Source organism: Perca flavescens, chromosome 12, assembly GCF_004354835.1.
Source record: "Perca flavescens isolate YP-PL-M2 chromosome 12, PFLA_1.0, whole genome shotgun sequence".
In the NCBI taxonomy this organism is placed as follows: domain Eukaryota; kingdom Metazoa; phylum Chordata; class Actinopteri; order Perciformes; family Percidae; genus Perca; species Perca flavescens.
The window spans coordinates 3082591-3100316 of record NC_041342.1 but is presented as its reverse complement, the minus strand read 5'-3'; the positions used below and the strand labels follow the sequence as shown (position 1 = coordinate 3100316).

Genomic DNA, 17726 nt, shown 5'->3' with positions numbered 1-17726 from the left:
CACCTCAGGGGTTCAGAGGTGTCTTTCTGGCAAATAATACATAGAGCCCAGTTCAGCTCCATGTTAAAGTCTCAGAAACTAATGTTATGTAATCATAAAAGAATGAATGAATCAAGACATTCTGACCTGCAACATGTCTACAATAGGAAACCAAAATAACTGAAAGTACATCTATCTATTTACTGTCACACACAAATAGGATTTAATGTGATGTGATGCAGCCTAACATAAAACTAATGACCAAACTATGAATTCAGTAGATAGCTATATGAATGACCTAGTTGAATTGAAAAATAAAAGAGAAAACCAAGATCTCTTAACATTTAAGCATTTTTGCTGCCTTTTTCATAATTCTGCCTGTATTACACAGGGCTTTTTGAATTTTTTTGAGGTATAAGGTGTCTTGACACTCTATTAATTAATATTATACACTTATAATTTGGAAGATCTACTGGCCAGAGCACAAATTAACAAAAGGAAGCTTATTCAGTGGTCTTAAAAGGCCATTACCCTTAAAAGTTTTACTTACTACAAAAAACTGATTTCTTTTAAGTGTTTTGACACTAAATTTCAATATTTCAGCTAGGCTCCATTGGCTGAAATCATTCAGGAGATCCTAAAGAAGCTTCATGTAAAATTTGGTGTTTTTATCACCTTGGTAACGGTATTATTTAATATGTGCACTACCCAACTGGACTATAAGCGCTCCACACAAAAGCTGACATTAATTAATAGTTTAAAGTTGCAGCACATCCTTCTAACATGATGTATGACTGCAACTCTGAACAATATTTTATTCATGACGTGTGGTTTAGGTAATTGTCACACTGCTTTTTTTTCTTTTTATTCAACCCAAAGACTGCTGCAGATCACATTGTTATTAGCTCTTTAGCTACAGTAGCTGAATGAAAATGTCCCTGTTTGAATTTGACACTAAATTAGCACAAAATGACAAAATAAATTCACAGTCACTTACATTTCCATCATGTTGTGTGCATCACCTCTGATTTGAAATTTTTTGTATTGACATTTGGCAGCCAGGAAGCTATCATAAATAACTGTGTCAGGCTTAAAGCTGTGACGATACCGCTCTCATGTCTGTACGCTACTACCAGCTGCTGGCTAACTTAGCTTAGCATAAAGACTGGAAACAGGGTCAAACAGCTAATCCGACTTCATCTAAAGGTAAAAAAGTCAGACTGCCAGCACCTCTGAAGCTCACAAATTAACGTGTCATATCTCCATTGTTTAGTCTGTAGGAAAACCGAGAAATATTTCGGCACATACGCATAAAACTGCAAAATTGTTTTCATAATACTGTATGTGAAGTCTCTTTTATATAGACCTTAGTGGTCCCCTAATACTGCATCTGAAGTCTCTTTGCCGAAATTCAGCCTTGGTGAAGAATTACAGCCACTAGAGCCAGTCCCACAATGAGCTTTACTTAGGCTGTGCCATTTCTGTGTTTGTAGCTTTAAATGCTATTGAGGAGGAGGGGGGGCGGGGGGCAAGGTGGAGGGTGGGGGTGCGTGCTCCAGGCTGCACCGCTCATCCTCAGCCGGGATAGTGACGCTCGGCTGCCCCTCTCTGTCCCGCTCTGTGTCCATCAACAGCAGCGTAAGTGTTTTGGCAAAAGGTCGGCACAGTCAGCAGAGCTCTTTCATTGGTTCATCCATTATTCATAAGGAGTCACAGGCTCCTGATGTCTGTGATTATCTCCTCAGGACGGGCTGATCCCTGCAGACCATCACTGCTAAACATCACACCCACACGTAGCATGGCTGTGGGTGTAGAACAATATGCTCCAATGAACATGTATTGCCTGTTATCTATTATCTATTTTACATCTATTACTTAGTCTCGCTTTGCCAGACCATCCACGCGCTGCGGTGCGGAAGAAGGTCTGGCTAGTCCACACAGCATTCCTGGATAGGAGAAAAACGTGCTCTGGTTTATTGGCATTTCTTTAAACCAATCACAGTGGTCTTGGGCGGTGCTAAGCTCCGCACGGAGCCACTGTAAAATAGTAAAACTCCGATTGGACAGATAGTCTAGCTAGCTGTCTGGATTTACCCTACAGAGATCCGAGGAGCAGTTAACCATAGTCTTCACAAATACACCTGAGGTTAGAACGCCAACACAAAGAAAGAGGAAGGAAAAGGCACCAGAGCAATCCCGGAAGTGGAACGTCAAGGAGAAAGACTACATGATACTCTACCTACAGTACAGTACTGTTTGTGCACTCACGTAACAGTACTAAAGGTGGTTCTGTCTCACACTATTTAAAAATAAATAGACTTTTACTGTCCTGCAGTGGTGTAGTCTACGTGATATGCAGCTATATGCAGTATACCCACTAAGAAAGCTCCAGGATTTCCATATACCCACTTAAAAAGGCCCAATGACACGCAACAACTTCTTGGCATAGGCTAAATAAAGTATTTCCACCGTAAATTGGTGCATACAAGTGTGTCCAAATGCAGGAAATGAAGTCTTTGATGCTCAAAATAACCCTGGGGGAGGACACCCAGACCCCCCCTCCCCCAAAGGCAGATTCTGGCCCATATATATATAAGCCAATACATTTATATACAGTACAGTAGAACCACTACAATACATTAGACTACACCACTGCTGTCCTGTGATTGGCCCCATCTACAGTATATTATGCTCTTAATCTATATTGTTTTTAAATAAATGTATACCTATAATGTCTGCCTGCCAGTGTGATAAGTTAAAAGACAATACATTCAACTTAGAAAAATAGTAAATTCATGGTCTGTTATAAGATTACAATTATTATACATTCATGAGTTACAAAGTCATGATTGTTGGCAAAGAGTTTATTTCCTTATTGTTTTACTGATGGAGATTGAATGTTAACATTTAGTAAAAGAGTTACAGTGAATTCACATATCCATGTATACACAGGTATAACCCAACTCCACCAGGTGGATTGCTTCGCATTTGCTCGGCATATCCATCTGGGAACTTTCCGTTGGAGAACTTTTGGGAAGGGGCGGAGATACTGGTTAGCTGATTGGATGAACCATCTGTCTATCACCTATGTTGGTGATAGACGGGCCAAATCAACCAATCAGATCCACGAAGCGTATGAAAATACAACCACAAGCCCGCCCCTGCTGCTGCAGAAACCATAGCTCGTTAGCTCAGCATGCAAGCAACATGTCGGTAAAGGATATTTGACGTTTATGTAACGAGAATTTAGGAATAAAAGGCACCATTTCAGGTTCCCGGACCATATTCCAAAAAAGGATCCAAGAGAAAAAAAGCATTAACGAGCAGCTAACAGAATTAGGGCTACCGCTGTCTGAAAATACTGGTTAGCTGATTGGATAAACCGTCTGTCTATCACCACCTAACTCACCTCAAAACCAACTCTGATTGGCCCGGTTGATTGGCTAACGGCTCCAAATTTTCTCTGCCTCAAGATGCCAGACTGATCTGCGAGTGGAAAACTGGAGCTCGCCAGATCAGGACGGTCTCACGAGGCTAACACAGGTATACTTTGACATATATTTTTCACTTTGTATTTGAGAGAATTTTACCCATCCAGAGCTAAACTTGCTGCTTGCCAGAAATGGTTAAGAATGTGAGAATAGGGAACTACTGTAAATTATTAAGGTATGTAGATAGAAAAATACTTTACTCATCACAAGGGGAATTTTAGGCATCCAGTAGCTTAGACAACCATAACACAACAGACACACATACACACATACATCTCACATTCATCCACAATCCAGATTGTGTAGGAGGACTAACATAGCTTTTAAGACAGCCAGGTGTGCAGTAGACAAAGTGATATAATGGTAGGGGCTGAGAGAGACAGGCCTATGCTGAAAAGTGCATTTCACCCCTCCCCCTTTGTGTGGTTTTGAAGAGTTGGATGTCCCTGGGGACAAAGGACCTCCTCAACCTGTCTGCTGAGCATGAGAGAAGTCTGCCACTGAACATGCTCCTCCAGAGGAAGTTATTTTCCCTATTTGAAATTGTTCACGTGTTCATTAGATACGTTCCTGATAAACGAGCGTGAGGAAACGACTCACCCCTATGCTGTCCTCCTGTCTGTGCTGCTTCCAGTTGTGTCCCGTGTCGCTGAACATCAGCAGGTACGACGACAGCCAATCAGAGCTGCCGTAGCGGCCCTGCGTAGCAACAGCGGTGATGGTGGTCCGCTGGCCCAGGTCCACCTCCAGCCACTGGTACCTGTCTGAGGTGTGAGGAGACCAGCCTCCAGCGCCTGCAGGGCCAGAGACATTCATATGTCACATTTCATTCGGCGAGCTTCACGTATACGGTACGTGCGTGACCTTTAACCCTTGTGTTGTCCTTCCAGTCGACCATGCACCGTTTTTTTTTTTTTTTTTCTGGGTCAAAATGTGAAATTTAAAGCTTTTTTCTACGTGTTATTTTTCTTGACAGTTTTGAAGCTTTTTTTTAGACATTTTCAGACTTTCTTTAACCAATTTCTTTTCCAAACGCTATAAAATTTTGTAAAACATCCAAATTCAATGGCCGGGTTGCCTCAGTGGGTAGAGCAGCAGGCCATATTTTTAGAGGTTTATGCCTCGACGCAGAGGTCCAGGGTTCGAATCCGACCTAGCTTTCCTGTCCTGTCAATTAAAGATGAAAAAAAAACCAACCAAAACTTCAGTGAAAGTAGTGAACTGATTTATTTAACTTGTGAAGAGCGTTGTATGGAACCATCCATGTTATTTTTTTTTTTACAATTTGGTTGAAAGAAACCCTATATGTCTGATATAGAAACTTTAAAATTGGGTTAAATTAGACCCGAGGACAACTGGAGGGTTAAGTTTTACCTAACGACACATTTCGTTGTTACACAGCCAATATAAAGTAAATTCTTTTGGTGAAACACATACTACGGTTTGGGAAAAGAGGATTGGTTTCATTCCAAGACACTACAGGAGTTTTTTCTTTAATGTAGAAAATCAAATTTCAACAATGTAATGCACTCAGATTGCTGCTATTACACAGAATGTTTCCATTTTGGACACGGTACGTGTTGAAATAACATGACTCCATATGTCTTCATACGAACTGTACATCTAAAGAAGACATCATCATCAGAATGAAAACATCTGCCAATTCTGAGCATTTTTCCAATTTAAAAACCTGCCGCCTCCACAGCTTTTTCATGCCAGTTAGACATTTGTGAAATTGTCTTTTTATAAGACAATACCATGCTGTTTAGCAGGCTTTCTGGATGACATACACTCACCGTCTCAGCACACAAATGCACCATTATACTGTACATGACCTGTAACCTGTAATCTTAACTGTCATTATAGAATCAAGGATTTCACACGGAAATGTGTTGCTACCCATAGAGAAAAGCTGTATAAATAAGACAAAGATGCTACATCATAATAGTTTTAGAACAGTTTAAAAAAAAAACGGTAATTAAAAAGAACAATAAGCAATTGCAGTTTAATAAGCTTGCATATAAGACGTCATATAGCACACAAATGGCTTAGATAGGACCATGACAAAAGATTACACAGTCACTTTGACCCGCAATTTCCACCAACTGCGGAACGGCTGGTCCGGATTTGTTACGGAACGGTTGTGGCCATGAAGTCACGAGGACCCGCGAGATCTGGCGAATTCACGTATGATCGCGCGATATAACAGGATGTAGTTTCTATAAACAGAACCACAAAACCGACAACAGTTTGTTTCCATCCAGAGGAGTAGAGGGGAAACTAATGTGCTGACCTGCTGAAATATGATCCGCTATAAGCACGGTGTATTTTATTTTGAAAATTAAGCAAAAATTTAGCGGATCCACAGCTGTTCCGCAGTTGGTGGAAATTGCGGGTGACTGTGAGGCTGTACTGAGACTGTACTGCTAACATCCATGTAATGCTCATACGCTGATGTGTAGTAGGTATAAGGTTAATCATGTTCACCATCTTATGTTAGAGTGGTTAGCATGCTAACTTGAACTAGTTAGCGCTAATCACAAAGTACAGCTGAGGCTAAAGTCATTAGTTTTGCTGCTAATTGGTCATTAATCAAAGTACAGGACAAAGAAAATGTTTGACCTGATGGTGGCGCTAGAGGAAAAGTCAAAGGGTAACAGGCCTCCTAGTCTATATATCGACGACGTTTCATGTCCGGTACTGTTCCTCCAGATGTCCCTCATTTTCGTCCGGATGTCCGTTTCCTTCCTCTTTCTTTGTGGAAAAACTCTGGTGGATTTATGAGGACTATGGTTAAAGGTGCAGTAGGTAAGCCTTATAAAACTAACTTTCTGTCATATTAGCTGAAACTGACTCTATGTTCCAGTAGAACTACATGAAGTTGGTAATTTAAAAAAAAAATGTGGCTCCTCTGGCTCCACCTACAGCCTGTAGTGTGATTTGCAAAAATCCACCGCACCCTGTTCAGATGCACCAATCAGGGCTCCTCAGATCTCTGCAGGGTAAATCCAGACAGCTAGCATGAATGTCTGTTCAAAATGAATGAAAAAAAGTGTTAGGCCAAGAAGCATGTGGTGTTTTTTGATGTTAGGATACATTTTGTACTCTCAAATGTCCTGACATGAGATTTTACACTTGCATCTCCTTTGACCTCATTGCTGAGATGTTTTACCAGATTTAGTTCTTCACAAACACGTTTACTCCACACATTTTCAACAACATCATCGATAAGAGGTTGCGTTTGCCATGCATTGATTTTGTGGTAAAAATACCAGACCATTAGCGTCCTTTCCCAAATATAGCACAGCTAAGAGGCTGCTGATCGATCTATTGATTAGTTGTACAGTTTGCTTGCAAGTCTGGATCCTTGGCTGTATAGAACATCATCAATAGGAGATTGTGGTGCCAAGCATTGATTAGTTTTACAGTAGCCCTGCAGGTCTGCATCCTTTCCCGTATTAGGTATCACTAATAAACAGCAGTGTTGCAGCATATTGATCGTTTGTATTCTAGGTTAATTGTTTAAAAAAAAAAAAAAGGGTTTCAAGTAAGAAGCGCTGATATATGTTTTTGAAAAGTGCAGGTTTTTTTTCAATACGCTTGAAGCATTTCTAATGTAAGGTAAAGTGCTGCCTAGTCGCATATCATGCTAGAAACAATGTGTCTTATCCCAATACACTTTCAATAAAGGCTGTGGCCTTATTGACTGGCTGTACACAAGCTCATTGCCATGCAATTTGTCTGTGTTTTCAGACACAGAGACAACTGTTTCAAGAGGAAGAAGACAGAATGTGTGTGTGTGTGCATGTGTGTGTGCGTGTACGCGTACGTGCGTGCGCATTGAAAAAGTGCTTTGTCAGGCCAAAGCCACGCCTCAGAGCTCAAACGCCAGATGGACAATTCTCAAGGAGGCTGCTGACCAGTGTCCCACCGAGCGATGACACACACACACACACACACACACACACACACACACACACACACACACACACACACACACACACAAACAAAGAAAACACTGCATACGCAGCAGTAACACAGGGAAAGAGCAAGAGAAGAGACTGCCCACATTAAAGGAACAAGCAGACAGTGTAAATGTCACTTGTCCTCATGTCACAATGCTGTTGTCTGCTTTTTGTTGCAGCAGCATGAAGCTAACATTTTTAAACAAAGAAACAAACATTTATCCTAAGCCTCCAGGGGACAGTACTGAGCTGTTCCATTTTGGTAAAGGAGCTGAGGGCAATGTGATGCCCGTAGGACTAGAAAGCCTTTCTGCCCCACAAATCCATCACAAAGGAACCGGCTGTAAGACATTTCTGTGTTGTGTGTGCGGTCCAGCAGTCGGCCAAATGGCTTATGTCCTGTGGGACCAACCAAACAGCAGGGACCACCAAGAGGTGTTTTTAGAGTATACACTGGACATATATCAACTGATGAATTTAGTTTGTACCTTCAAGCTTCATTACTTTATTAATTTATTACATGTAAAAATGCCAAAACATGCACATTTGTACATACATTTTAAACAAGATATATAGTGCAAGTAAAAGGAGAGGGTTAACTTTTCCTGCTCCAGATTTCCCACCGTGGTCAGAAAGAACAGGGTAGACACTTTGTTTCTCTCACTAGGACTCTAGAGTCACTACTGGCTCCAAAGCTAATAACTGTCTCTCTCACTCGCTCTACCACACACACACACACACACACACACACACACACACACACACACACACACACACACAGGTATGTGGCACTATCTTTGTGGGGACCCGTCATTGATATAATGCATTACCTAGCCCTTTACCCTAACCTTAACCATCACAACTAAATGCCTAACCTTAACCCTTACCCTCACCCTAACCATAACCTAATTATATCCCTAATCCTAAAAACAAGTCTTAACCCTCAAAAAGCCCTTTAAAGACTTTAAAGGGCTCAAAAAGCCCTTTAAAGTCCCCACAAATATATCCCCACAAAATATAGTTAAACAAGAACACACACACACACACACACACACAAACACACACACACATATGCCGGTCCTGCTATTCTCTTAAAGAGATCGACACATTCACCAACGCACAAGTATAAACTTTAGGCCACTCACGTAGGCTACGACCAAAGCTCTGCGTGGAGCCTTCGCAGAACCATAAATCAAACTTCAGTCCGCAAAGAATTTTGAACTCCCTTATGTGGGGTTGCCACTCACTCCCAACCTGAAAGGGGCAATCTGCCATCTTCCAGCGAGTACAGCAGGGTCCTCGGCTTGGAGGTGCCGATACTCATCCCAACTGATTCATGTTCAGGAGCAAAACAACCTGAACAGCCTGAGTCCAGCATTTGCTTCTGTTTTTCTCTTCTGTCCAATACAGACAAAATGACAAGCAAATACTGAGCTATGGATACAAATCCAGAGAGACAGGTTTACATTTCAGGGTAAGATATTTGGTCCACTACATCTTACTGTAGGTTCTGGAATCTACAGTAGTGGTAGCAAAAGGTCAGCTCTGTTGCCAAAGCACCTGTGGTAAATGTTCTTGAGATCGATATTTAGTTTGGTATTTTGATAATGGTTAAATCCATCTTAGCTCGTAGTTTATGTGTTGAAGTTGTACTAGTTTCTGCCCACTTTGAGTGTGGCCAGTGGGATTGTCTCTGTATTCCCTGGCTCTGAATAATGTGTTCTGGCAGGCAGAGGAGAAAAGCTCAGCCGTGAAAAAGAATTGGTGCTGGCCTGGCAGTCTGATCTTTAAGGAGCTAAATGGCAAAGCTAATAAGCACTTGACTAACAGACGTGTCCAGTGACAGGAGAACAGAAAAAGAGCAGACACTCTGACCTTTACTCACGCAGATTAAACTGGGGAAGAAAAGCGAATGAGAAAGTGAAGTCATGGCTGACGGTCTGAACTCTTTCTGTCACGGCTCTCACTTTAAATCAAAGAGACGTCCCTGCTTTCTTTCTGTCCCGAGCATCTGCCAAGGCTCTCACCAGCCGCACGGTGTTACAGTTAATGATGGTCAGGAGCGTGACATCACTGCTCTGCCAGCCAATAAGAACAACAAACTCCTATGTGATTGGCTTTACCCTAATCAGGGAGCAGTGAGACAGTTGCCAGTGGCAACGTAAAGCTAATTATCTGTCATTTCTCGCCTGTGAAGTGAAACAGAATGTGAACGTAGTCACACAGGCTACTGTTGGATTTTACCAACAATAACGTCATATGTGACAGAGCTGGCTGTGGCTCAGGTGCTTGAGGGGTCGCCTACCAATCGGAAGGTTGGTGGTTTGATCACTGGCCCTGCAGTCCCATGTGGAAATGTCCTTGGGCAATACACTGAACTCCCGATGCCGTGTTAGAATGTGTGTGAGTGTTTATCTGATGAGCAGGTGGCACCTTGCACGGCAGCCAGTGTATGAATGTGTGTGAATGGTGAATAGTTCCTGTGCTATGTTAACGCGCTTTGGGTAGTTGTTAGGACTATATAAATGCAGTCCATTTACATTAGGGGGTGGCAGTAGCGCAGTCAGTAGGGAGTCGGGTTGCTGGTTCAAGTCCCCATATGATGGTGGACTAGTAGCTGGAGAGGTGCCAGTTCACCTCCTGGGCACTGCCAAGGTGCTCTTGAGCAAGGCACCGAACCCCCGACTGCTTGGGGCGTCTTTCCATGGGCAGCCCCCCTCACTCTGACATCTCTCCATTAGTGCCTGTATACAGTCCCTCCAGAAAAATGTGATTATGCAATCACATAATTCAATGCATAATCAGCCAAAGTCTGCATATTTATGCATACATTTTTTCGTTTATGCCGCACTTTCGCCGCATTAATTGCCAATTTCCGCGCAAAATATGCGGGGCTTGCATGATTTCATAATCCCTGCTTTTTTGTTGCGAAAAAGTCACATATATTTTAGCAGAAAGTTGAAAAATGTTGCATTTACTTCACACAAGAGCAGCCATTTTCCCCTGTTGCCATGGGAGCGTTATGAAGTGACATAATTACGCGACGAGAACATCATCGAAAAGCGGGGTGTTGGGGGAATCACTTCTTTTTTTCTTTTTCATCAAACCGCTGTTTTTGCAGGTTCCCACAATTTCATCGCATAAAATTGCATAAATATCCCGCATATTCCATTTTTCCGCTGCATAATCAAGGATTTATGCCCGCAACAATCACAAAAAAACTCGTACTTGTAAACTTGTAATTTGCCTTGCGGGATTAATAAAAAATTTGAAATTATTATTAATATTATTATTACTGCTTTGCTAAACTAGCAAATGGAAACTCCCTCTCTATCACTGAATGAAAATTATTGTGCAATTATGGACCAGTAAAATAAAGTGTTATTTTATGAATGTATCTTGTTTTCCCTGACATACAATAGGAAGTTGCTTTTTTCAAAAATTAAAACATATAATAATGAAAATAATTAATAATTAATGAAAATATACATTAATACGAAGCCAAGCCAAGTTAAATTGGCCTATGTGTGAAAAAAACAACCACCATTTAATTTAAACCTTGAAGATAAGCTTACTAAGGAAGCCACTATGATAGCCATACAGTTCAACTTAGGGATTCGCTGGCCCTCATTTATGAAACGTGCGTACGACCTAAAACAGGCGTACGACGGGCGTACGCCGATTCCTACGCAAAGCTCGGCATTTATCAATTTCGACGTGAGCGTAGGCTGCGATCAAATCTCACGTCTGGTCTGAACTCGTGTACGCAAGTTCTCGAGTCAGTGTGGACTTGCGGTGCAGCATATAATCAGTTTAACAGGAGAAGGAGAAGTCATCAGTTGATCACGTATCAGCAATGGCAGATCTGGCTCTTTTAGAAGACCTCTATGCGCCGGTCTGCAACATTGTTTTAGCCTGGGGGGTTCTGCACAACATCTCGCAGGAAAACACGGTGCCATAAATGTAGCGATGGAGCCAGATGAGCCAATGCCCAGAGAGCAGTGTCCAGAACAGCCACCAACTGAGGGCTTTATGAAGGAGACAGGATATTATTCCTCACTTTTAAAATGTAGCCTATAGTGTTATGTTTGGCAATGATATTCAATACAGGAAACATGACGATGCACAACATTTTTATTTATTCTTCAGGTTTTTGTTTCTCTTTCAAGTGAATGATTTATTTCTGCCATTGACCAAGTTATTTTGGCTTGTTTTTCCAGCCCCTCTGCTGTCAGGAGACAGGGTCCAGCACGGGGGCGGAGGACACGCTCTCCCTCAGCTGTTGCCTCGTTCCGACAAACACGAGTAAAATAAAAGACACTGCATAAACTCCGCTACCGTGTGTTTATTTAATTATAGGTACACCTACATGTAGGCCTAATAGATTGCAGTAGAAGCCTGTATATTACTATTAGGACTATAGAAAATGTGTCAAGGATGTATAAATTAAATAGGCTAAACTTCAGCTGGAGTCCGATTTACTACGGCAACACTGTTGACCGCATCAGTGATCTCTTTTCATCCCGCATTCTTTCTACAGCCTTTAATACCAGTTTTCAGGCTGCCAACTAGTCCACACGTTAGTGCAAATGAACCGGAGATATCAGGGTTTCAATCTCCACCTCTGAAAAGTTCCGCTTCTCAGCCGGATTACGTCTCGCCATGTCGTAAATTGTAGGGGCGAGGCCTCAAAACCCAGAATATATTGGGGCGTGATATTTAAATGACGATCGTTTCCAGCCGCCGCATTTATCAATGTACGACCATTCTTACGCTCGGATTGGTGTGATACGAACTTTTCATGAATCCCACGTGAAGCCTGTCGTAAGATGATTTCTGCGCTCATATCTGCGCTGGTTTCTACGTTAGGTTGATAAATGAGGGCCACTGTGCCTTCCACATGCATGTTTAACATTGAAACGTCAATACTATACCATATACATTTCATCCATCCAGCCCATTTAGATATGTAGTAGGGGGTCCCTACGCAGTCTTGCTTTTAGCTTATGGGTCACTGGCCTAAAAAACGTTAAAGGTACACTCTGTAGGAATTTCTCCCATCTAGCGGTGAAATTGTATTTTGCATTCAAACCAATAGTGCTCTTTAGCGCCTCGCTTTTTCAAATGCGTTTTGCGACTACGGAAGCTGTTACGTACCAAGAAGCTATGACAACATGTCTTCCAATTTTCACTTTTTTGGCACCTGTGGCTCGCCATAAGTACAATCCTCCATTATGAACTAAAGGGCAATGCAGGCTTTCAAATTTGCCGGGGGCAGTGACGAGCGCCTCTCGCCGATCTCCTTCTCAGCTGGTTTCAGACACGTGATGCTGGCTCTGAAGGAAAACACGTTGTGGATTAGTTAGACAGGTCGGCTAGTGCTCTATGTCCCTCTCAGAGATTAGAATTTTTCAAAATGGCGGAATGACATGGAAGCCTCCTTTGACTTGCCCGTCCAATGTAAATACAGATAAGAAATTCTTTGCTTACGAGGATAAGTCAGATCATTGGCAGAGGTCATCTAGCTAATAAAATACTTAAAACACTACACAGTGTACCTTTAAAGACCCCTGCAATAGGGTATACTTTCAATTTTTTCTTGGAAGGGGAAGGGCCAATTCTGTTTCCAGAAACAAAAAACTAAGCGTAACTTAACTTGAAATGGATTTACTGCTCTCTCCCCGATCCACTTCACATGTACGGGCTCTGACACCTGAAACCATCTCAATTTGTCTCCCTCTTGGTATTGGGGCAGCACGGCTGGCAGGTGAGGATAAGGCTGCACAGCCCCCGCTTCACTGTTGAAGGGAAACCAAGCTTGACGTGAGTCCGCTGTGGACAGCAGCTTCACTATAAGGAACAGATGGATGGATAAAGTGAAGAAAGGAGTCATTAATAATGCACCGATATTCCACCTGACAGGTACAGAGGGCAGACTGGAACACACAAAGCTAGAGACATGAGTGGAATGAAGAGTCAAGCGGAATGGAAAAGGCAAGAGGAAGAGGTGAGCCGTTACAGGGGGAGACAGGGAGGAAAGTGAACAGGAAGACAGGTAGCTAAAAAAGGAATAGAAGAGAGAGGCTGTTTTTTTCTATACTGTAGGCCTGGAGTGAGACATCATCATTTGCATGAGAATACAAAGCCTGGTTGGTAATTTCAGGCTGATAACACAGCGTCGGACAGAAAGAGAGCAGTAATGGGCCCCGGTGCAGCAGGACGCTGGGAAACGTTCAATGTCTCCCGAAGACAAAGTGCAACACATTTCCACTCGAATTTCAACTGTAACAATTGGAACTTTGCAATTAAGTGCACACTGAACATACACATGTAAATCAATTACTTGATTAGTTGGCAATCCATGCACGCAACCAGAACAGGTTCCAATTAAAGTTTAATTGCACTTTTTAAATCTAATTCAGTTACAAAATGATTACTGGGGCAAAATAATTGCTTTTAAATTCTGTTCCAGCATAATTGTCACTGCTGCCCGACCAAAAAAAGAAGAAAAAAACCCTAAAGACTGCTATTAACATTTGGCAGGAAGAAAGAGCTGACTAAATTAGTTCTTACGGATGAAAATGTGACTGAGGAGGAACAGAACCCAGTCCATACCGAAGAACAAAAGACAATTTGAAAGATGATAATTTAAAGCAGGGAAGAAGAAGGGAAAATAAAAAGAAATAGAGATTTAAAAATAATACTGGGGGAGGAATTAAAGCTATAAAGTGAACAAAATGGGAAATCAAAACAGCAATGGGGAGCCCAAAATAGGGAGAAATTTATTCTGCAGGTTCTTGGTGAAACAGACATTCATCTGCAATCAGCTGCCTGCCAGAGCTTTTCACACAGTTCTGGGCCCAGATGTAACAATGCTGTTTAGTGTCCCACCGTTCCAACGAAACTACGACGTATAAAACGAGGCTATGGGTGTATCTGCACGCATGCTTTAAGCCGCCTGACACAAACCCATGTATCACTGCTGAGCTGTGTGTGATAAAACAATGTGGCAAAAAAAAAGAACCTCAAAGAGGGAATTTGTGGATTTTTCAGCTGAAACTTTTGCCTTTTCAGCACGTCATAATCTATTAAGCTCACAATGCTGTCTCAATAAAGACTGTATCAACTGGCTGCACTCGCACAAAGGCCTGTGGCACACAAAGGAAACAAGAACACTGATCTTGTTGAGCAAGATTAAGGAAGAGCGAGTTAACATCTATCAGAAAAAAACAAATCCCCATATGTATATTTTTGGTATCCTTAAGCAGGGGTGTAGCACTAATTTATGGGTACTTTAGAATGGCATTCTCTATGAGCCCCTCCCCACATACACAGCTATTCATTCTAACATCTTTGGGGGTGGGGGTGGAAAGGGTACTCAGTCCCCTTTCCACCCCCAGTCCGACACCCCTGTCCTAAAGTATGAGGGAGGTAAATTCGGAGAATAAGTTCCAAGTGATTTTTCCAACAATCAGTGTTGTCTTATTTTGTGTGTAAAGTGTCTAAAAGTCAAAAGGCATCAGGAGGCGCTTTAGATCAACCAAGCAAGATCAAGCAGATGCCTTCCTGACTTAGTGCTGTTGGGGATTTACCTCCTCTGTGTCCCCTCTTTTGGGAAAATGTGTGTGACTCAAATGAAAGACCTATATATCCCCGCGATGAAATCAAATAAATTCGTTTAAAGGTCCCATGACATGGTGCTCTTTGGATGCTTTTATATAGGCCTTAGTGGTCCCCTAATACTGTATCTGAAGTCTCTTTTATATAGGCCTTAGTGGTCCCCTAATACTGTATCTGAAGTCTCTTTTATATAGGCCTTAGTGGTCCCCTAATACTGTATCTGAAGTCTCTTTTATATAGGCCTTAGTGGTCCCCTAATACTGTATCTGAAGTCTCTTTTATATAGACCTTAGTGGTCCTCTAATACTGTATCTGAAGTCTCTTTTATATAGACCTTAGTGGTCCCCTAATACTGTATCTGAAGTCTCTTTTATATAGACCTTAGTGGTCCCCTAATACTGTATCTGAAGTCTCTTTTATATAGACCTTAGTGGTCCCCTAATACTGTATCTGAAGTCTCTTTTATATAGACCTTAGTGGTCCCCTAATACTGTATCTGAAGTCTCTTTTATATAGACCTTAGTGGTCCCCTAATACTGTATCTGAAGTCTCTTTCCCGAAATTCAGCCTTGGGGCAGAATTCCAGCCACTAGAACCAGTCCCACAATGAGCTTTCCTTAGGATGTGCCATTTCTGTGTCTGTAGCTATTGAGGAGAGAGGGGGGGGGGGCAAGATGGAGGGTGGGGGTGTGTCCTTGACCAACTGCCACTTTGCTCGTATGAAAGCCATGATGTCTCTCTCTCTCATGGGTGGGCTAAATTCTGTGGGCGGGCAAAGCAGAGAAAGGGGAGGTAACCTTGCTCCTTATGACCTCATAACTAAGTTTCCCTAGCAACAGACAAAAAGCCAGTGCCGGTCCACGTATCTCTAACTCGTCCTCATTTGCTCTCAGGCGAAGCAGTACATTCTGTTCCTTTTTGTTATTATTACAAAATGTGCTTTGCTCATGATCTTTAACTACTCTATAGTTATGGCTTGAGGAAAACCTTCTGTGCAATAAGCATACACCAAAACACACTTGGGGCCCTATTTTAACGATCTGAAACTCAAGTATGAAATGCAAAATGCAAGTAGCTTTGTGGGCGAATCTCCGGCGCTATTATACCGGTGGGATAAATGAGTCTTGCGTCCGACGCAAATCTAAAATGGGTGTCTGAAGTAGCTAGGTGTGGTTTGGGCGTAACGTGAAAATAACCAAACAGAGCGTCATCTCTCATTCCATGGCGGATTGCTATTATGGCACACGCCAGCGGGAGCTGTCCGGGATTCGGCAAAGTAATAAATGCCCGTCTTGGCCAGGTGGCGATGTTGCTGCGGCCTCTCGGGCGCATCTCCTCAAGTCTGGAGAGTATTGCTGCAGCCATGGAGCGTGGGCCTCCAAACGCATCACCTGCTCCTGTTGTGCCCCTTCCTCCTCCCCCCACTCTAATATCCGTCCACCTGCTCCAACAGGAGCGCATTGCGCATTATGCCACTCCCGGACCAGATCCCGCCGGAGTGTCCAATCCCGCTGTAGTTCAACATCACGTCTCATTAAAGGGGTGATAGAATGATTATATAGGGTATTTCACACTGTTCCTTATGGTCTCCTAATGGGGTATGTAACATTAGTTGGGCTGAAAATGGCCTGGTTGATATTTTATTGGCCCTTATGCATCCCTGTGTTTTGGCCCTATTTGTAACAAGAGCTTTTCTTCCAAATATGGTATGTTCATGAATATTTAGATGAGCTGCGCGCTGATTGGTTGAGCGAACTGCCGTACGCACACATTAGAGACGCGCGCTGATTGGTTGAGCAAATCCCCATACACACACATTAGAGACGTGTGCTGATTGGTTGAGCGAATCCCCAATACACACATTAGAGATGCGACAGAATCTCATATTTCAGACACTGCAATGTTTCGTTACCAAATTCACTTCTGAGACTTTTTTATGCGAGAAATCACTATATAAAGCTCAAATATGGGCCGTTTTACGAAAATTGATGGCTAATTGCAAATTTGGTAAGATTGTGTGTCAGAGTTCAGCGGCCGGTGCTGCCTGTGTTGCTGCCTCGCCGCCCAGCCTGCCTCCCTTCACAGACCCTGGCCTGCTGTGAGCTCGATTGAGGCTGGCAGTAATTGGTAGTCAATTAGCCCACAAAACGGTGACTTTGCGCGGGTATGAAGTGCCGTTGGCTGCCAGCCGTAACGGAGCTCAATCGAGCTCACAGCAGGCCGGGGTCTGTGAAGGAAGGCAGGCCGGGCTGCTGAAGTCACCCACACAGTCAGACAAAATTTGCAATTAGAAATCAATTTTCGTAAAACGGCCCATATTTGAGCTTTACATAGTTGATTTCTCGCATAAAAAAGTTTCAGAAGTGAATTTTAGTAATGGAATAGCAGAGATCTGCGTGACCTAGCTAGATTCAGGAGACTACCTGATCTCAGTTCAGTTGTGTAGCCTATGTAAATGTTGGGGCGTGACTGTTCTCTTAATACACCCATGGGCTGACAAAGGTACAGGTCTTGGGAGGTTGACGTCAACTTCCAGCTTTGTTGAGATTCGCCCGTTTTCAGCGGCAGTTTCAAAATATGAGATTTTCATAGTAAAGGGGTGTCAATGGGATTTTGAGCTTCTATGTATGTCCTATTTACCCACCAAACTGTCGTTATTCAACTATGACAG

General features: G+C 42.6%; 1 protein-coding gene across 1 annotated transcript in view; it reads right to left on the bottom strand.

Annotated features, from left to right (window-relative positions):
- Positions 1–17726, bottom strand: part of LOC114565155 (contactin-associated protein-like 4) — a 160646-nt gene that overhangs the window by 89639 nt on the left and 53281 nt on the right. Inside the window, exon 3 of the mRNA XM_028593043.1 lies at positions 4071–4264. Coding sequence (XP_028448844.1) covers positions 4071–4264 — 194 coding nt within the window. The remainder of the gene's footprint in view (positions 1–4070; positions 4265–17726) is intronic.